Source organism: Leptonychotes weddellii, chromosome 3 (genome assembly GCF_054177405.1).
Source record: "Leptonychotes weddellii isolate Sample4059 chromosome 3, ASM5417740v2, whole genome shotgun sequence".
Taxonomy (NCBI): Eukaryota; Metazoa; Chordata; class Mammalia; order Carnivora; family Phocidae; genus Leptonychotes; species Leptonychotes weddellii.
The window spans coordinates 148,274,092-148,295,618 of record NC_138371.1 but is presented as its reverse complement, the minus strand read 5'-3'; the positions used below and the strand labels follow the sequence as shown (position 1 = coordinate 148,295,618).

The window sequence follows — 21,527 nt, the reverse complement described above, 5'->3', positions numbered from 1 at the left end:
AAAAAAAAAAAAAAAGATTCTCCTTTCAGTTCTTTTGGATATATACCAAAGATTTGAATTTAAATCTTTTTTTTTTTTTAAGATTTTATTTATTTATTTGACAGAGCGAGAGATAGCGAGAGCAGGAATACAAGCAGGGGGAGTGGGAGAGCGAGAAGCAGGCTTCCTGCCGAGCAGGGAGCCTGATGCGGGACTCGATCCCAGGACCCTGGGATCATGACCTGAGCCGAAGGCAGACGCTTAACGACTGAGCCACCCAGGCGCCCCCAAAGATTTGGATTTAATTGCTCTTATATTTAGTAAATTTGGATCATCAAGCACCATTGATGGAGAAGACCATTCTTAATAAATGAATCTGAATGCTAGCTGTATCTGACACAAATCAGATTTTCAAAATAATCATTGTTTTCTGTGTAGGCATACCAGTTAATGAAAAAATGAGGATTTTGTTCTTCCTTCCTATCTAATCTCGTACTTATGCTTTAGGAGCTATGTATAAAATTATCCATAGCAGCATTTTTTTTGTAGTGGAAAATAGAGTGGTTTTGATTTTTTTGCTATCAGTAATAGAATGGACAAATAGTTGTAATGTAGTCACATGAGCTATTAATATTTTACAACAACAAGAATAAATGAACTTACAGTCATATACCACTGTAAAAATACATTGTTAAGAATATTCTGTTGTTTGAAGAAAGCTAACCACAGAAGAACACATGGTGTATCCTGTTCATGTACAATTCAAAATGTGAAATTTAAGTAATATACAATTTTGATATAAACATATGAAAAATCATAAAAGCAAGAGAATGATAAACTTTTAAAATTCCAGGTAATTGCTACTTTTGAAGGAAAGGGGAAGAAATTAGGTAGGGAAGGAGAGTGGGTAGGGAAGGAGAGCCAGGGTACTTAAAAGATAATGGTAATATTCTTTTTACTAGTGCACATTATACCATTATTCTTCATACCTCATATTGAAAATATTTTGTTACTCTTCTTTTGTATGTACTCTGTAGTTGATAAAAACAACTTTTCCAAAAAGAATTTATAGCAAAAAAAAAAAAAAGTGGTAAAGAAGTAGAGGCAGCTTTTTGAGAATTATTTATGGAAGAGATAAGAGAAATGAGGTAATGGTTGGAGGGTATTGTGGGTCCCTTAGGGGTTACTGTTTATGAGTGTTTGAGTATCTACGTACCCTTTACTTGTGCTTCCTTTCTGAAAACCGCATTCCAGGTCTTTTGCCCATTTTTGATACTGGGTTGATTGTCTCTTACTGGTTGCAGGAGCTCATATATATTGTAGATACTGTTGTTTTGTCTCATATGTATGTGTCAGCTATTTTCTTTCAACTTGCCCTTTGTCTTTAAATGTTATTTATGGAGTTTTTGTTGTGCAGAAGCTTCATATATGGATGCATCATGTTTTCCATTGCTCTGTTACTCGTAACGTTTCGTGATCTGTAGAACTGTTTCATTCAAATTATTTCACTTCTAGTGACCAATAATTTTATTTATATATTTAACTCCGAGAAAATAATGAACTACATTTTGTCCTCTTTAAGCTGACTATATTCTCTTTGTATCAGTTGTACTTTAGAAATTTAGAAACTGTATGTTGAAGTGCTGTGATTATTCTTTCTTGAAGGTTTCGACCAAATACTAGAGAACTGTGGTGTTACAATGCAGTGGTTGCTGATGCCAGACTTCCTTCTTCAGCAGACATGCAATCCAGATGTAGTATTCTCAGTCCTGAACTTGCCTTACCAGCAGGATCAAGGGCTCTCACCACCCGATCTCATGCAGCTTTGCACATTCTAGGTAGGCTTGCTCTTTTGATGATCAGCTAATTTTCATTAATATGTGCTGAGAACTTTTTTGAGAGAATATTTAGGTTTGTGTTTCATTTTCTCTTGTGTGTTAAACAACAACATGCTAGGTGCAATCTAAGTTAAACCCTCTAACTTTAAGAGGTTTGTCCATCCCCCAAACACCAATATATCAGACTTGAACCCACATAATTCATATATGCCCAAATATAAAGCATTCCTGAATATAATTCTAGCAGGCAGATTTTTCTTAATGTTTTTGTTCGGCTTAAATATATAAACTTTAGAGATGCAGTTAGAATATTCAGATGTATAATTATAATACTTAATTTGCATACTTTATTTTAAAATAACAAATTCTATAAAATATATTTATGTAATTATGAATTTTATACATATTACTTCTGTCTCTTATATAACACAGTTTTCCACAGTACATCAACTTCACTTCTATTTAATTTATAATACAGCATTTTTTCAGAATATATATATATATATTCTTTTCATAGAAATTTTACACCAGTCCACGTAACTACTTATTTTATTGCTTTTAAAAAGGATCCTTAAAAAGACTCATTCATGCTTATCTAAAATACGCAGTTGTGAAATCATGTTCCTAAGTATAATTACTAGATCATACATATAATTCCTTGCTTCTTTTTTCTCAAATTTTATCTGGTAATCATTGTAAACATCCAGAACTCGCATTGATTAAGGTTCTCTCAGGCTGCTGTGTCTTCCTCATAATAGAACTTTAAGAATCTAGAAGTAACTCAGGGTTTCATAAAAGGAAGAACCCTGTAAAGGCTCAAAGATTGAGGGATTCCAACTTTTCAAAGATAAAGTTTTTTGCAAAACATTGACATATAGAATGTGTTTAAATATGATAATTACCCAAACAGAGGGGAATTCTTATTGGTTGTCGGTGTTCTTTCGTGAAACATTGTTTAAAGCTTGGAATACATTTATTGGCACACTCAGAGTTTATTATTTTAATTTATCCCCTACAGCATCTCATACCATCAATATAGTGGGAAATTTTAATTTCAAGGAGTTGAATTTTTGTTTGTTTGTTTGTTTTTAGGTTGCCTTGATACCTTAGCAACTATGCAGGATTTAAAAATGGGTGTTGCAAGTACAGAGGAGGAGACTCAAGCAGTAATGAAGGTTTATTCCAAAGAAGATTATAGTGTAGTAAACAGGTTTGAAAGTATGTATATTTATGTCTAGGAAATATTGGCATGTAAGTGAAATATATATATAGATATTTTACAACATAAATTATTATTTGTATCTTTTAGGTCATGGAGGGGGCTGGGGTTACTCTGCTCATTCAGTAGAAGCTATACGTTTTAGTGCTGACACTGATATTTTACTTGGTGGCCTTGGTTTGTTTGGAGGTAGAGGAGAATATACTGCTAAAATTAAGGTAAGCAGTTTGTTGACACTGTTGCCCTTTTTTGTTTGAAGATGTTGGCTTTGACTTAGTTTATGATTTTATCTATATAATATATAATAAAAAAGGACTTGAGGAAACACTGCTAAAATGTAATGCAATAATACTAAATCTATTGACTCATTAGAAAATCAAAAGTCAGGATGGGAGGAAATGAATAGAAAGTGATTTCTTAATAATTTCAGGCTGAAAAAGACTAGTTCATCTCAATCCTTTGTGCTGAGCTTCCTAGTGGTCTAGGAATAGCAGGACATTTTGATATGCCTCCTTTCTGTTAGCCACTTTAATGACGGGGCACAGCTGTTTTGATGCAGGGACATTTTGATGTAGCTTTAAAAGTTTTTAGCGTTTTTGATGCCAAATACTGTGTAAACAGACATGATCACCCTAAGACGGGGACCAGGGATGAAGTGAGAGATGGAATATGGGGTATGGATTTCATCGGATAGACAAAATAAAAATAATCAAAAGTCCTGAGTTAATTATACCTGTTCATCTGAGAAAGGGTCTGCAGTTATTCCAAGCAAAGGATGTGCTCATTCTTTGAAAATTCACTAATAGCTTAAATGTTCCACTTCTCAAATTAATCTGATTTTACCTTTAAGTAAAAGAGAGGGGCGCCTCTGTGGCTCAGTTGGTTAAATGTCTCTCTGACTCTTGGTTTTGGCTCAGGTCATGATCTCAGGGTCCTGAGATCGAGCCCCAAATTGGGCTCCGCACTGGGGATGGAGCCCGTTTAAGATTCTCTCTCTCCCCCTCCTTCTGCCCCAACCTCCCCACCCCTGCTTACACGTGTAAGCTCATGCTCTCTCTCTCTCTCCAAAAAAAAACTAAAAATAAAAATAATTAAAAATAATTTTAAAATAAGGTAAGAGAGGAAACTATAGTTTGTGCCTTAATTTCAGTAGCAGGCTTCATTAAAAATTCTAATTAAATGCTGTCTGTTTAGGAGATCTTTTCTTACTTCTCTCAGTGGTTTCTAAAACTTATAGTAATATGTTAAAACTCCCTTACTGTGATGGTTTTTGAGGACACTTCCCATAGAGGCCCAACCAGAACCGACAAACTTTTAAAAAATATTTGCTTCTAGGTACATATATAGAAAGAGAGAGAGAGAGAAAGGAAGGAAGGGAAAGAAAGAAAAGGGAATATAAAACAGTTTTGGTTTTTGGCTTAGAGCAACTGCTTTCAAAGGGTTACTTGAAGATGTCTTGATTTGAAGTCAAGATAGAGAAGCAAACTCAATGATACAGTGCTAGTTGGCAATGTCTAGTAAGTTTATCGAGAAGATACATTTTTTTTTCTGTTCCTGAAAGGTTTTTTGTTTTGTTTTGATAATATTGAACACCATAGTGGCCCTTATCTCCCGTAGTTGTGGTATAGAAGTATATAGGCCTTCCACAATGCTGTTTTTAAATTAGGTGTCATTTTTTTTTTTCCAAGTCTCAAATCCTCTTTTACTCCTCCCATTCCTTGAAAGTGAACTTGCCTTTGAAATTCAGTTATTGGGGCACCTGGGTGGCTCAGTCGGTTAAGCGTCTGCCTTGGGCTCAAGTCATGATCTCAGGGTCCTGGGATCGAGCCCTGCATCGGGCTCCTTGCTCAGCGGGAAGCCTGCTCTCCCCCAGCTCATGCACTCTCTCTCACAAAAATAAATAAAATCTTTTAAAAAGAAGATTCAGTTATTAATGAGTAGACTAAGGTTTTCCAACAGAAGTCTTTTTTTTTGCCTCCATTCACCTCTTTCAGGTACACGTTTTTTTTTCTGGCAGTAAATCTCTTTTTTTGTTGTTTTGTTTTCATATCTCTGGTTGTTTCTTCTCTTTTGTAGGTTTGTCCTCTTCTACCAGGCCACTCAGTGTTGGAGTTCTTCTAGGCTCAGCCCTAGCCCCTATTTCTTCACTCTATATTTTCTCCTAAACATTCTCTTCTAAGCCTGAAGTTTAAATAGCTGTCAGCATACCATAATGCCCAAATTTAGATCTCCAGCTCAGACTTCTTCTTTGACCCATTTCCATGTAAGTGCTTTAAAGGCATGACAGTTGTTGGTCTTTATATTGCGACTGAATTCATGGTCTTTCCCCAAGATGTGGCTCTCTTCCAGTGGTTCTTCTCTTGAATAGTACCATCCACCATATGCTTGTTACCCTAAGGCAGAAACCTAGACCTCTTTCTTGATTGGGGCGGGGGGTGGGGGGTCCTCTTTTATCTCTTTCCTCCTGCTACGAGACTCTTCCACTACTAACTACCCTGGGCAAAGGTACTTGTATACTTGTTTTGGACTAGCCACCTAGTTGGACTCTGTACATATTCTTAACTTTCTATACTTTCTCTTTCCATTCTCTCTCTTCCCATTCCTTCTTGAACCTACTCTAACCTACTCCTACTCTAACCTACTCTAACCTACTCTTCTTGCCCCACCCACTCTACCAAAACTGCTCTTGTCAAGGATGTGAGTGATTTCTGATTGCTGAAGCCAGTGGTCAAGTCTCAGTCCTCATCTTCTTTAACCAGTCGACCTAATTTAATCCTATCAACCCCTTCTTTTATATACTGTCTTCACTTGGCTCCCATAATACCACACTTGGTTTTCCTTCTGTCTCACTGACTGCTCTTCTAAGTCTCAGGCTGGTTACTCGTCATCTTCTGGACCTCTACGTGTTAGAGTGACAGAACTCAGTCTTGGACACTTTTTAAATCTACTCATCCCCATAGTGATCCAGCCTTATGGCTTTAAGTATTTTTCTTCTTATTATTAAACCTCCAAAATCATATATACAGCTGCCTACTTCACTTCTCCACTTGGATAGCTAATAGGCATTTCGGATATAACATCTTCAACACTAGGCTTCTGGTCATCTCTCTATACCTGCTCTTCTCATATTTTCTCCATCCCAGCTAACTGACCTAGAATAGAGTTAACCTTATTCTTCCAGCTGCTTAGGTCAAAAATCTTGGAGTCATCATTGCCTTCCCTCTGTCACACCCCACATCCCCTTCAGCAGCAAACACTATTGGCTACCCTCTGAAAATAAATCCAGGATTTAACCACTTCTGAAAACTGTCCCTGGTACCCAGTCATTCTCAACCACAGCCATTCTCACCTGGATTATGACAGTAGCCTCCCAGCTTGTGTTCTGCTTCTGTCATTGTTCCCTTTGGTCTATTCTCAGTACAGCAGAGAGATTTTTTTAATATGTACACCAGACTCTGCCACTCCTCTCTTCAGATTCCTGCAGTGTCTTCGTACATTAGATTAAAAGCCACAGGCCTTAGAAGAGCCCACAAAACACCATAGAACTGAGTGCCATTATCATTCTGACCTTACGTTATACTAGCTGCCTCACTCTAATCCAGCCACACTGGCCTGCTGTTGTTCCTCAGACAAACCACGCATAGTCAAACCTTAGGACCTTTGCATTGGCTACTCCCTCTGACTACAGCTCTTTACTTCAATACCTGTGTGATCACTTCCTCATTATCTTCAGGTCTTGACTCTCTGGTGAACCTATTTAAAACTAAATCCTCGCCCTCACCCTCAAACTTATTTCCAGTAGCCCCCATTCTTTTGTTTGCATTGTTCATACCTGTATGCCAAGTGTCTAGAATTGTGCCTGGTACACAGTATTTGTTGAGAAGTATTTGTTGAACATAAGCAGGGGAGCCTGTATGTCATGCTACAAAGAAGGAAATGAAAAACCATTGAAGAATTTTAAATTAGAGAAGTATTCTAATCAGATACTCATTTTAAAAAGAGTACTAGGGGTCAGCTTTGTGGAGTACGGGCCAGAGCAAAGAGAGAATGGAGATAAGAAGACTGATGAGTTCTAGCTAGTAACAGTGAGCATGCTTGAACTGACAAGCTTTGGTACCAGCAGTAGAATAGATGTAGTGATGGCAGAAGGATACAGAAAAAAGGATTATTCCAGGTTTTTTATCTGAGTGAGTAGGTGACTGATAGTGCCATTAATCAGAACAGGGAAAGCAGGGGAGAGGGAAGTGAGTCCCTTTAGAGCTAGTGAGATCCAGCTGGTGGTGGGCGGTGGGTGGAGTGGGGTATGCAGTGACTGTTGAGAACAAGATCTGAGCTGGAGACAGGTTTTTAAATCATTAGCATATAATTGAAAAAATGAGACGTCTAGCATAGTAATTGTCCAGGAAGTTTTAATGCTCCCTTCTCTTTGTCCTTAGTGTTTTATCTGCCTTTTTTGTAGTTCACCTGTTATAATTCTCCAGAGAAATAAGAGTTTTTGTTATGTATTGGTCCATTTTTAAAGAAAAAAGATCTCTTCCTGATAATTCTCCTTCATTTTCATTTAATTTCATCACTTTTCCTCTTTGATATCTTCTGTCTTATCCTTATCCCACACTGTCTGGTCCTCCCCTTATTTTATAACCATTTTCTTTCATACTCTTCATCTCTTCTTTTCCCATGCAGTATTACCTTGAACTACTTTTTGTTACCTGTGTTTTTAAGGATCCTTATCTTCTGTTACTCCTCTGTCTCTCCATAGCTAACACTTCTGTAGCCTTTCTTTCTGGGTATTTTTCTAAGTGTTCCATAAGTATTACTTCACGTAATTCTCACAATTACTACGAAGTAGGCACTGTTAGCATCCATCTTCCTTTTATGGATGAGGAAACTGGATCCCAGATCTCACAGATTGTAAGTGTGAAGCAAACTTCTTCCTCATTTGAAAGCTCACTTAGATAAAATGCATTGGTTGAGTTCTCTTACCTCCTTCACATGTTTATATTTGGTACAGAACAGCTTGGAGCATTTGCTCTAAATAGATGAATATATAAATAAGGAAAACTGAGAATATAGACCATAAGTTTCTTAATTCAAATATGTAGGTTTGTGTATTTAACATTAAAAAAGCAGGCATTCTGATTTTTACATTCTGCAGTGTCCATCACATTATTGGAAACACCCAGAATCATAAACATATTATTCAGCAGGTTTGCATGACTGAGCGACTGGACATGATGTGTTTTTCTCCTTTCCCCAGCTGTTCGAATTGGGTCCTGATGGAGGAGATCATGAAACCGACGGAGACCTTCTTGCAGAGACTGACGTGTTGGCGTATGACTGTGCTGCCAGGTAAAGATGCCCCCCTTACTCAGTCTCAGCCTCACCTATGCTCACAGACGGGCTGTGAGCAGTTCATCGTAACTGAAGAAACGTACGATTGCTCTTTTAAATAATCTGTGATCAGATGCTTGAGGACTTAAGTTGTATATTACGTAAGGTACGGGTTGCACTTAACAGGGCTACACTAAAACTAATAGTATTTTCCATATTTGTATTTTATAAAACAAATTGTTTCTCCAGTGAAGATAACGTGAAAATATACATATATTTTGCACACTTTTGTTTTCATGCATCACTTAGAGAGCACCTACTGTGCTAGCTTTCTAATGATGTCCTACAGTTATCTACTACCTGTAGCATTGTATCTACAGTACCAAACAGTCAGAGGGCCATAATTCACATCACTTGTGTGCCCTGACACCATGCCCGTAGTATGTGCTTGGTTATAACACACAGGGACGTGGCCCGCTTTTTACTGAAACCTGTTAGGATAGTAGGTTTCCTGTTACCAGAATCTGGATGTTTATTTATAAAGCTTCATTAGAAGTATGAAGAGAATTAGCTTTTACCAGTCCTCTCTGTGTAATCCCAAGAATTATCTCCCAACACTGTGTTATGACAAGTTAGTGATTTGAATCAGGGGATATAATGATGAGAAAAAAAATAAATTGAACCTCATAATAGTAATAGTACACTGTACTTCCCAGTAATAACTATGTTAAAACCTTGTGTGTTATACATAAGCTTTTTGCTAGTGAAAATGTGTGTTTGCTAAAAATGGTAGTAAGGCATTAAGTTTGCTTTTAACAGATAAATACTTTTGAGAACAAAATTGTAAACCTAAAGAAAATTTTTACTATTTTTTCACTGTAAACATTCACCAGTATCAGGAGATATTTTTTAGTTGTTTTTTTTATGTGATATAGAAATGAAGATTAGGAAAATTTTAGGAAATTAGTTGATTAATTTTTAACAAAGCCTTAAGATGCCATTGTCACTTAGTGTTTATTTTTGAGCATATGATTATGAGTCAAAAAATATATTGTTTCACATATAGAGAATCATCTAGATTTTATTCATTTCCCTACTAACAAAGCCCAGGTTCCTAAGGCCAGCATTAAAGGACTTTAAAGTTATCTTTTACAACATCTTTTTTAACTTTCTACCTACTATTCTTTTTTATCTGTCTTAATGCTTTAACCTAACTGGACCCCTTGTCATTTTCAAGTCCTGTTTTGTACTTTTATACCTCTACAGTGCATGAATTTGTTCCCTTCCTCAGATACCCTTAATTCTTTTCTCTACCCCAGCTATAACCACTATACTCTGTTACCTAAAACTTTATAACTTGTGTATATCTTTATCAGATCTCCTATTTATATACAAGCTTTCTCCTTCTATTTTAGTAAAATTTTTTGTGTAATTACTATGTGACAGGCACAGTTCCAAATACTTTATCTGAATTTCCTCAATCCTCAGAACAATCCTGTGATCTAGACATCATCTTCATCCCTATTTTCAGATGAATAAACTGAGTCGCAGAAAGGGTGTAATAACTTGCTCAAAGTTACACAACTAGCAAATCACGAAGCTGAGCCTTGAACTCAGGCCATCTGACTCCAGAACCATTTTATTAATATGCTTCCTCTCAAAACACTTTAAAACTAAAATTCAGAGTTTTATTTTCCAACTAAACTGGCATTTTTTTTTACCAATTAAAAAAATTTGTATTTTAATATGAGACCTTTATAATATTTAAGCAAGTTTTAGAATTCATGGTGAGGAGTTCATCACCATGACACAAATGACTATTATTTCTATGTTCCTGTCCAGATTTTTTGATTTTTAATTTTTTTCAGACTTTTTAAAATAGAAGGTTTTTAATGATATTCAATAAGAATCTTACACAATGAATTTCATGTTTTGTTATGAAGGATTTAAAACAAATAAATATATGTAACAGGGAAGTGCAAAGGCATTGTCTTTGACTCACTAATTTTTCTCTCAGAGAAAAATATGCAATGATGTTTGATGAACCAGTTCTCTTGCAAGCTGGTTGGTGGTATGTAGCATGGGCTCGAGTGTCCGGACCCAGCAGTGACTGTGGATCTCATGGACAAGCTTCTATTACCACAGATGATGGGTAAGCAAAATGTTTAAGTATTACTTAAGCAACTCTCATTTTTGTTAGTGGAATATTGTTTTAGCAGCTCAGAGGTCTTCCAGGAGGATAAAAATGTCAGTAAGACTAGAACATAATGTGACTGCCAAACATTAAATTTATGCAGTCTCATGCCAGATTAAGGTCTAGACAGAACAGGGAGAGAATAGGACTGCTACTCTTTGCTCTTGTCATTTGTCATTTGTATGTATTTCTGGGTGTTATATCATTTAAGAACTTATTTCCCATTAGAAATTATATGAAGTGACAAGAAGATTGAGGAATTTGGAAACCATAAAAAAGAAACAGTTGCTGTAAAATTTGACAGTGCTTATAAAAACGTTTATAAAAATTTCAGTTTTAGCAATATGAGATGGTATAGTTGTAATAAGATGTGGGGGAGATTTACCGTTTAAATTTCATATATGGAGTGCTTTTTAGTTTATAAAACACTTTCATATCTGTATTCTCATTTGATTCAACAATTTTGTGAAGCTGTTATTAGCTCTGTTTTCCACTTGGGAATAGAGAGACAGGAGGTGAAGTGATTTGCTGCACATCGTATCACTGTTGTGTAGCAGGACCCAATCTGGACCTGGAATTGCTTGACTCTAATCTTCTTTATTCTCAGTACTCTGGATTAGTGTGTTTGAAAGGACCATTATTTTAGAAGAGAAATTTAATTTACTCCTTACTCTTCTTGAGCATAAACTATTTGAAATGAGTAGAAGTTATGTAATAGTATATTTCACATAGTTTTGTTCAATTCATAACAGAGCTTACCAAAAACAGAACAGACTAATTAATGAGGAGAATTCTTTGTTCCTGAATGTTCAAGTAGAATGCCATAGAAAAATTAAGTCTGCTGTAAAGTATCCCTTTCAGACTTACTCTAAGATTGTGAGCTAGCACTGGGGAGACTGCCTTGATCCTGGACTGTGTGATTCCATATGCAGTTTATTGAACTATGGAATATCACAGCAGTTTGAAGCTAAAGCTTATCATGTGTGCGGTTGAACAGATTTTAAACTGTTTGTAAGTTGAAATATTTTGTTAAAAGCTTATTGTTCTGGTTAAAGTTGAGCTGGGGGGTACTAAAAGGGGGCAGGACAGCTGCTTATCCAGGAGTTCATGATCAGGTTTAATTCCTTCATTTTATTCATTAAGCCATTCAGAGCTTGAACCAAAATAAAAACAATTCCTTTTTACTTGTGTTTTTCCTTAAAGAATGAATCTATCTTCATTAACATAAAATTTGAAAACACTATTGTCAAATTTCTTATTTTCTTTCATGGATCTTGAATCATGTTTTTTGGTATCATTGTTATTTTTTTTCTTTCTTAGGGTGGTTTTCCAATTTAAGAGTTCAAAGAAGTCAAATAATGGTACAGATGTTAATGCTGGTCAGATACCTCAATTATTATACAGGTATTTAGCATATTTATAGTTAATTAATAGATTTAGTCCCTTGTTATAATGATCTAGGATACTATAAAATATATGTGACATAATGAAAGAAATTATTTGAAGCATTCAGCAAGTTATAATATACCAGTAGAAATACAGCTATTTTTAACAAAAGCACTTATTTTATATATTTTTAAACATCTTCTACATCAAGCTTAATTTTAAACTTTACCTCATGACTCAGATTATCTGTATTATGCCATTAACAGTATTTTAATAACTTATTTTTTAATCTGGATTTTCATACCCATTTCAAAATATTATAAAGTAATAAAAATTTGTCTCAGAGAAATGCTGTTGGGGTGTTAGATGGGGACTTCAGATGCAGGCCTGATTGATTTGCTGTTGTCTTATGTTTCCTGTTTGTACTGTGATGGAATGAATAGAAAATCCCTTACTGCTGAGGGGCGCCTGGGTGGCGCATTCGGTTAGGTGTCTGATCTTGGTTTCAGCTCAGGTCGTGATCTCAGGGTGGTACGATCAAGCCCCACCTTGGGCTCCATGCTCAGTAACTTGTAACTGTCTCTCTCTGTCCCCCTCCCCCCAACTCTCTCTCTTTCTTTCTCTCTCTTTCTAAATAAATCTTAAAAAAAAAAAAAGAAAATCCCTTACAGCTGAAAAATTTCCTTTTACTTGAAATATCAAATAATAACTTGTCCATGTGATAATATTTATTATATTTATAACATTATTTAAGAATTTTAATTACTTCATGTATTTGAGACATGGAAGCATATGCCTGTGTATCCATCTATTTCTAATAAACTACTGCAGTAATATTTAGAATGAAGAATTTGAATAGATATAAACCCTACTAAAATATGTCATTCTTTGAGTAGCAATAAAATCTAAAGAAATACCTCTAGAACAGTGACTGTCTCTCATGTTTTCCTTCCCTAGTAATCACTTTAAGAATCTAGGTGGTATAAACCTCAGTTTTCCCAAGAAGAGATTTTTGTTTGTTTTTATGCAATTTATTATAGTTTGTGTTTGTAACATGTAGCATTATGAACATAGCAAGTTGCTCGGACTACTCCTGGGTACACTAGTGGAATAACTTCTTAATAATATAGCACTTAATATTTAATAGTAGCATATTTTGCTCTTACAAAATGTATATTTTGAAAAGAAAAATGTCTTTGGACTTTCCAACATAAATTTCTGTGTGTCTGCTACCGTCAGACTTCCAACCAGTGATGGCAGTGCTTCAAAAGGCAAACAGCAAACCAGCGAACCTGTACACATTTTAAAGAGATCTTTTGCAAGAACTGTCTCAGTGGTAAGCCATTTTTTTAAAATTTCAGGTTTTTTGTCCAGTGCTCCCATTTCATTTTGATGTTTTGCATTTAGCCACTCTTCTAAGAGTTCATCTCAGCACAGTTTTATGAACTCAGATGTGTTTTTGTATTACTGAGATCCTGGGCCAAAGAGTATGCCCTTTCAATAATGGGAAGGTAGAGATGTTGGCTGACTTTAACATGAACTTCAACATGAACTGATATAACTGGTGGGTTTTCTTGTTAATCATGTATAAGTGCATATGCTGAAGGAGTTAAAAAGTCAAAGAAAAGTTAAAACTGATACTGACAAAAAGTGGTAGCCTAATGCTTGAGGAGCTAAATAGAAGAGTTGTTTATCTAACTAAGGACTCTGTTGAACTACTTGACCATCCACATTTTACATTTAAAGATATGCTACATTACTGGGGTTGCCAGTGTAGAATGGAAAGCCAACATGATGTAATTGAGAGATCATGGTATGTGTGCCCAGGAAGTCTGAGTTAAGTTCTTGTTCTTTCATTTATTAGTTGAGCATTCTTATGCCAGTTATTTAAATAAACCTTGTGATAGCATCATTATGAATTTCTAATGAGATAAGGGATGCAAAAATGCATCTTACATTGTAAGGCCCTATATGAATGTGATTTATTAATATAGTTGGTAGTCTTTCATGTTCATGAACTGTGTAGGATGAATGCTTTTTTTTTTTCCCCTTTTTTAATTAGTTTTTTAAATCAAAAGATTAATATACATTCCTGGTTGGGAAGAGGGTGGAGTGGGGATAAACCTATGTTAAAAGTATACTAAAGTTCTTTCCCTATCACTCTGTTACTGTTTAAATTTTGATGTATATCCTTCCAGACCATTTTTATACATACACAGACTTGTTAGTTTATATATACAGTATGCTGTACAGCTCTGTTTGTAATGATAAAGTTTTACATCTTCCTTTTTAAAATTTTCGTAGTATCAAGGAATAATCCATGTTAGTATATTTGGTTCTATGTTAATCTTGTATTTGCATAGCATCCTGTAAAATAGTTGTACCCTTAATTTATTCAACCCTGTACCTATCAAAGGACTATTTATTTCTTGTTTTTTTACGATTATGTCCTTCCCTATGCATCTTTGACTACTTACGTACTTATGTGAATATTTCTACTGGAAGTGTGCTGATTTAAATTTTGATATATCATGCCAAATGACCTTCCAAAAGATCTGTGGTAGTTATAGAGATAGTGCTTGCAATAAGAGATTACAAGAACTTTGGCTCCTTGGTATTTTGGCATCCTTTTAGTATTAATATCAGTTAGATACCTTTTGATCCAAATAAGTATCTTGACTTTGTATGTCTTTTTCAGTGATCTCTTTTTCTGTGCTTAGTAATTTTTTGACATGTATGTCTAAGTGGTTTTGTGGTCATTAGGTAATTGTTATCTTTATATAAGAAATGTATTCAACTATTTCTTTAAAAAACTAAACTATAAACTCTTATTCTTGGTATTACTATACCAGAGGACTGGAATTTGGTGGGGATGAGAGAATAAGTGCTTTGCTTTGAGATGATCTAGTATTTGTCATCATGTAAGTATGGTAAAGCCCGCAGAACCACTAGAACTGAAAGGGATGCCCACTACCCTAAACCCATATTGTAGAATTTAAAAATCTAGTAAGAATTTTTTACTATTTTCTAGTTAAATTTTATCTTCTATTAACTTGTTTATCAAGGGTTAGCTGTAGTTTGTGTGGTAAAATTTAATATGTAGACATAAAATAAGTTATTTGATACTGTCACCAATACCTGATACTAAATAAAATACTTTATTATATTAAAAAATTATTAAGGTGGGGGCGCCTGGGTGGCTCAGTTGGTTAAGCGACTGCCTTCGGCTCAGGTCATGATCCTGGAGTCCCTGGATCGAGTCCCGCATCGGGCTCCCTGCTCGGCGGGGAGTCTGCTTCTCCCTCTGACCCTCCCCCCTCTCATGTACTCTCTCTCATTCTCGCTCTCTCAAATAAATAAATAAATAAATCTTTAAAAAAAATTATTAAGGTGTTTTAAATACTTTTGGCTTATTTATATAATACTATAGTAACAGTGTAGAGTTTAATTTTGCTTTCAAGTAATCATGTATTTGTAAATGTTTTTAATTTTTTCCCTTATATGATAAACTAGATAGGTTGGTAGCAGGGAAACAAAAACGTATTTTTAAATAGGCAAATATGGGAGCACCTGAGTGGCTCAGTCATTTAAGCCTCTGGCTCTTGGTTTTGGCTCAGGTCATAATCTCATAAGTCGTAAGATCCAGCCGGCTCCATGCTCAGTGCAGAGTCTGCTTGGGATTCTATCCCTCTGCCCATCCCCCTACTTGCTTGTATGTTCTCTTCCCTCAAACAAATAAATAAATCTTTTTAAAAATAAATAGGCAAATATTGAAGAATGTTGTTTTTATACATGCCTAACTACTTTACCTTTTTTGTCAAACTTCAAAGATATTCCTAATGGTAATGTGATCAATGAACTAATAAAATATCCATTATTTGGGCTAATCAAAACTCAGTAAAGAAGTTCAAATAAAGTTTTGAAGTTCACTGTCATCTCTGCATTTGATTCAGCCTATGGTATCATTTGAACTAATTGTTATCTGTTTTTTTATATTCTGGATTAGGAATGTTTTGAGTCATTGTTAAGTATTCTTCACTGGAGCTGGACCACCTTAGTCTTAGGAGTTGAAGAACTTAGAGGATTAAAAGGATTCCAGTTCACAGCTACACTTCTAGATCTAGAGAGACTGCGCTTTGTGGGTACCTGTTGTCTGAGGTTATTGCGTGTCTATACCTGTGAAATTTACCCAGTATCAGGTATGAAGCATGTTTTTAAATTACTTTAGGGAGAAAATATTTGACACATTGGGAAGGTCTGTATAGGGATAACCAGGAGTTTAAGATCCCCAGCTGCCTTTAATCTTCTCCTAAAATGAGGGAAGAAAGTCGGCTTGCTGTATTTATTTTTTATTATTTATTAAGCTTGCCTTATTATTTATTTACTTACAAAGAATAAAACAGATTACGTGTTGATAACAAAAATTCATGTTAAGCTAAAAAAATACTCTAAGAATGTATTATTTTAAACGGATTCGGTCAAATAGAAATTTTTTGAACAACTCATTTGGACTTAAATGCTGAAACCAATGTTCCTGTTGTTTTTGTTTGTTTGTTTGTTTGTTTTTTGCCCTACTTAGATTTTTAAAAGAAATTATTTTGGACCACATTTAACTCTAAATTGTTTCATTTCTTGGTTATGAGTACTTGCAATCTTTAGCTGTATAGGAAATTACTTGAATTATATTGAATATCTCCATGCATATTTATTATTCTATTTAATTAGCAATCTGCTTTGTTCCCTCAAAGCTACAGGAAAAGCAGTTGTGGAAGAAACTAGCAAATTAGCAGAATGTATTGGAAAAACCAGAACTTTGTTAAGAAAAATTTTATCAGAAGGCGTTGACCACTGCATGGTGAAGTTGGATAATGATCCTCAAGGATATCTCAGTCAACCCTTGAGTCTCCTAGAAGCTGTCCTTCAGGAGTGTCATAATACCTTCACTGCCTGTTTTCATTCTTTCTACCCAACTCCTGCCTTACAGTGGGCTTGCCTGTGTGATCTGCTGAATTGTTTGGATCAGGTAATTTAAGTTTGTAAAATGTGGATTGAAGAATGATATATTACTTAATACTCTTCAAGAAAATAAAATGCTGTTGCCTCAATCTTTCTAACTTTTATAAAAGGTAAATTAGGACATTGGCTTGGTATGACTTACATAATGTGTGACTTACATAATCCAATTTGAAGGACTTGTTTTTTTTTCTGTGCTTTATCATTCTTAGTTATAAAATTGGCAGGCACATTGCACAGCTGCTGATTTGCTCTTTGAATCTGTGAGTGAGTGTGCACATGTAAGAGAGCAAGAACAATCCGTGAGTGTGTGTGTAAGAGCAAGGATAGCGCTAGAAGGGCAGCTTCTGCCACCCACATATCTTCAGAACGGTCAGGAGAGAGAGCTGTGAGTGAACTTTCTTGCTAATAACATTCATTCTTGAGGAAACTGCAAGCCTCATAAATGTGTATGCTCCAAATCACAGTTTCATAATACTTGAGGCAAAAAACTGACAGAATTAAAGGGAAAAATAGACGAATTCACAAGGATACTTGGAGATTTCAGTGCTCCTCTTTCAGTAATTAACAGAACAAGTAGACCAGAAAATCATTAGAGAAATAGAAGATCTGAACAGTGCTATCAACCACGTTGGTTTTATTGATATTTATAAAACAGAAAGTGCAAGTGCAGAATACATGTTATTTCCATGTATACATATCATGTTCACAAAGATAGATCATATGCTAGGCCATAAAACAAGTCTTAGTAAATTTCAAAAGATTAAAATTAAAGAGTTTCAGACCACAATAGAACTAAACCAATGGCAAAATATATTGAGAAAGGCACTAAATACTTGGAAAATAGACAACACTTACAAGTAACCAGTGAATCAAAGTAGAAATCGAAAGGAAATTGGAAACTATTTCATACTAAAAGATAAAAGTATAACATCAGAATTTGTGAGATGTAGCTAAAGCATTAAATGATAATACTAGCAAAGAAGAAAGGTTTAAAATCAGTGATCTAAGTTTCTACCTAAAGAAGTCAGAAAGAATTAGCAAACCAAAGTAAGAAGAAAGTAATCAAGATGAAGGAAATAATAAAGATAAGAGCAGAAACGACTAAAGTAAAAATAGAGAAAATTGACAAAGTTGAAAGTTGGTTCTTTGAAATGAAAACCAAATTAATAAACTCCTAGCAAGTCTGATTGAGAGACAAGAGAGAAAGAAAAAACACAAAATACCATGATCAGGAATGAAACAGGGAATATCACTGTAGATCCAGAAAACTGATAAGGGAATATTATGAACAACTTTATATGAGTAAGTTATAACTTTAGATAAAGTAGACAAATACCTTGAAAAATACAGCTTAACCAAAACTGACACAATAAGAAATAGAAAAATCTGAACTGCCTTATATCCATTAAAAAATTGAATTTATTATCAAAGACTTTCCCACAAAGAAAAGTCCATACCCAGATAATTGTCATTGCTGAATTATATTAAATTACAAGAAAGAAATGATATCAGTCTTTTACAAACTCTTTTAGAAAATATAGGAGACAACATTTCCCACTAATTTAGTCGTTAGCCTTATCCTGATACCAAAACCTGACTAAGATATTAGAAGAAAAAATTAGTACAGACAAACATTACTCAAACATAGATAACAAAAGCTCTTAACAATATTATCAAATCAAATCCAGCAATATAAAAAATACATCACACCCAGTAGGGTTTTTCTTAGAAATGCAAGATTAGTGTAACTTTCAAAAATCAATGTAATTCACCATATTAACTGAATAAATAGAGAAAACTGTATAATCCTCTCAATAGGTAATGAAAAAGGATTTGACAAAATTAGCACTTACTCAGTGATGAAAACTTCTCATCAAACTAGGATTTAAGGAAACTTCTTTAATCTAGGATTATAAAGGATATCTACAGAAGAATTTACAGTTAATATCATACTTAATGGTGAAATATTGAATACTGCCCTAAGTTCAGGAACAAGGCACGAGGTAACTGTTCTCACCACTTCTATTTAACATTGTAGTGGAAGTTCTAGCGCCTTCTCCCCTGAGAAAGTTCACTGTCATCACCACGGTATCCTAGCCTTTTTGAAAGATAGTCCAGTGATGACATCTGGGTAGGCAACTTTGTTTTTATTTTGTTACTACTATTTTTTAAGCAATTTCCATACTGAATTTATTCTTAGTATTAAAAAAACTATTTCATTGTGGCAAGAACACTTAACATGAGAGCTACCTCTTAATACACTTTGAGCATATAATATGATATTGTTAACTACGGGTATGATGTTGTATGGGAGATCACTAGCGCTTACTCATCTTTCATAACTGAAACTTTATACCCGTTTAACACAACTCCCCACTTCCCCCTTCTCCCAACCATTCTATTCTCTGCTTCTGTGAGTTTGACTATTTTAGATACTTCATATAAGTGGAATCGTGCAGTATTTTGTCTGTCTCTGACTGGCTTATTTCACTCATTGTAGTGTCCTCCAGGTTCATCCATGTTCTATAGCAGAGTAGTATATTTTACCAGTCGGTTTCCTGGGACAAGATTATTGCCTGGATTAGTGCACAACTTACTCTGTCGACCTGTGCAGTCTCATATGGTTGTTTTCTTTGCCACTGAACAGGTTACAGGCAGGCTAACTTTAACAAATGTTGGTTTAACAGATAGGATGTTGCATTTAGCCTGAATTTGTAACACAGATGTTTGCTGAACTAAGTAGTGTGTACGCAGTTTTTGTGAATTAGTATATCCTGTCTTGGTAAGTTTTTAATATTTTGTTAAAAAATCGGGGAACCTGCGTGGCTCAGTTGGTTAAGCAACTGCCTTCAGCTCAGGTCATGATCTCAGGGTCTTAGGCTCCATGCTCAGTGGAACGTCTACTTCTCCCTTTCCTTCCCCTCCTACCCCTGCTCCCACTCCTGCTCTCTCTCTCTCTCACTCAAATAAATAAATAAAATTTAAAAAGAACTTACAAGTATGCTACTTATTTTTTGAATAAACTATATAATGTGATGACATAATTTTGTGACCTTAGCAAAATGTTTATTATAGTAGCTATTCATTATGCTACATTACCATTAGTGAAATGTTATAGTAGCACCGAATTACAATTTAAATCATTTGTTATTGGAAGAAAGCGGTTTCAGTGCTTGTTTTACTGGACATGGATATATACTGATTGGGGCCTTTTTGATGTCATTCTTTGAGCGTCGTGCTAAAGAGGACTATGATTCTGAGGATATATTAAAGTCATTGATTGGAGAATAGGACCATATTTAATAATTTTTCCATCTTCGTTGGGTAGTAACTTGAACAGTTGTGTTTTTTAAAAGTATTGATATAATTAAATCCCATAACACGACAATTAAAATGAATCCTAGAAAATTTTGGAATAATTTAAGAAGTTGTTTACCTTTTGTATACCCAAAAATGTGGATTATATTGATGCCGTATTTCTTTGGTGGGTGCATATTTCTCTTTCTAAAAGGATATCCAAGAAGCAAACTTCAAGACCTCAAGTAGCCGACTGCTTGCAGCTGTTATGTCAGCTCTGTGCCACACTTCTGTTAAGCTGACTTCTATCTTCCCTATTGCATACGATGGAGAAGTACTACTACGATCAATTGTTAAACAAGTTAGCACAGAGAATGACTCAACACTAGTTCACCGGTTTCCCCTTTTGGTAGCACATATGGAAAAACTCAGCCAGGTAGGTCTTTTTCTGAAATATCTTTTATACTGAAGCAATAAAACTACAAATGAGGGCATATTTAAGTTGGTGCTTATTCTTCTATATTGGTATTTACCAAATAAGTATGTGTTTCACAAGAAGAGCTAAAATTCAGGAGGAAAAATTTTCTTATGTTTACCTATAAATCTGCAATATTTTTTCTCTAATTCTTAAATTCTGAATGAAACCTAACCTATAAAAAAAAAATGTGAGGGTTATGCAATGAATTCCCATGTATTTGTTATTTGCCAAACCATTTGACAGTTGCAGATACTATAAGCAAACTTTTAGATTCTAATATTTAAATTGCCAAGATAGAATTCGAGGGAAATAAATAAATTTTTGAAACATTTTTTCTATAACATTTTGGTATGTTAAAATAAACATTCTAAAACAGTCATAGTAGTAACCATTTCTGGTTTATTAGAAAGCACTATAGAGAAAAATTAAATACACAAGAAAACCATATGTAATATTATCAAGTTGATGAGAAGTAATCTTTAAAATGAAAGCCAAGAAAAGCAGTAGAATATAGAATAGTATCCTAATGTACAATAGCAATTTTCTGTTGACTGAAGCAACAGAAAAATTATGAGAAAATTGTAAGTGACATATAGAATGAAGGACAATAGCAGAATGGGAAAGAAAACTTACAGTTAATATAATACCTTTGTAGAATTACAGTAGAAATAATAAGAGTAAATACAAGAGGGACTTTAGAGAGCAAGCCAGCATGGGAAAAATTTCAGCCTTACTAGAAACTAAATGTGAATGAATTGAGGTACTGATTTATTTGTAAAAAAATTGGGA

General features: G+C 34.7%; 2 protein-coding genes across 13 annotated transcripts in view; one reads left to right on the top strand and one right to left on the bottom strand.

Moving 5' to 3' along the window:
- Positions 1-21,527, bottom strand: part of SCEL (sciellin) — a 732,032-nt gene that overhangs the window by 405,804 nt on the left and 304,701 nt on the right. The gene's annotated exons all lie outside the window — the stretch shown is intronic.
- MYCBP2 (MYC binding protein 2) overlaps positions 1-21,527 on the top strand; it is a 254,870-nt gene that overhangs the window by 107,868 nt on the left and 125,475 nt on the right. For all 12 annotated transcript variants that reach the window (XM_081815062.1, XM_081815063.1, XM_081815067.1 and 9 more), the window contains 10 exons: positions 1,645-1,817; positions 2,910-3,035; positions 3,127-3,254; positions 8,294-8,385; positions 10,385-10,519; positions 11,882-11,965; positions 13,187-13,283; positions 15,954-16,146; positions 16,696-16,970; positions 20,475-20,696. In XM_081815062.1, coding sequence (XP_081671188.1) covers positions 1,645-1,817; positions 2,910-3,035; positions 3,127-3,254; positions 8,294-8,385; positions 10,385-10,519; positions 11,882-11,965; positions 13,187-13,283; positions 15,954-16,146; positions 16,696-16,970; positions 20,475-20,696 — 1,525 coding nt within the window. The remainder of the gene's footprint in view (positions 1-1,644; positions 1,818-2,909; positions 3,036-3,126; positions 3,255-8,293; positions 8,386-10,384; positions 10,520-11,881; positions 11,966-13,186; positions 13,284-15,953; positions 16,147-16,695; positions 16,971-20,474; positions 20,697-21,527) is intronic.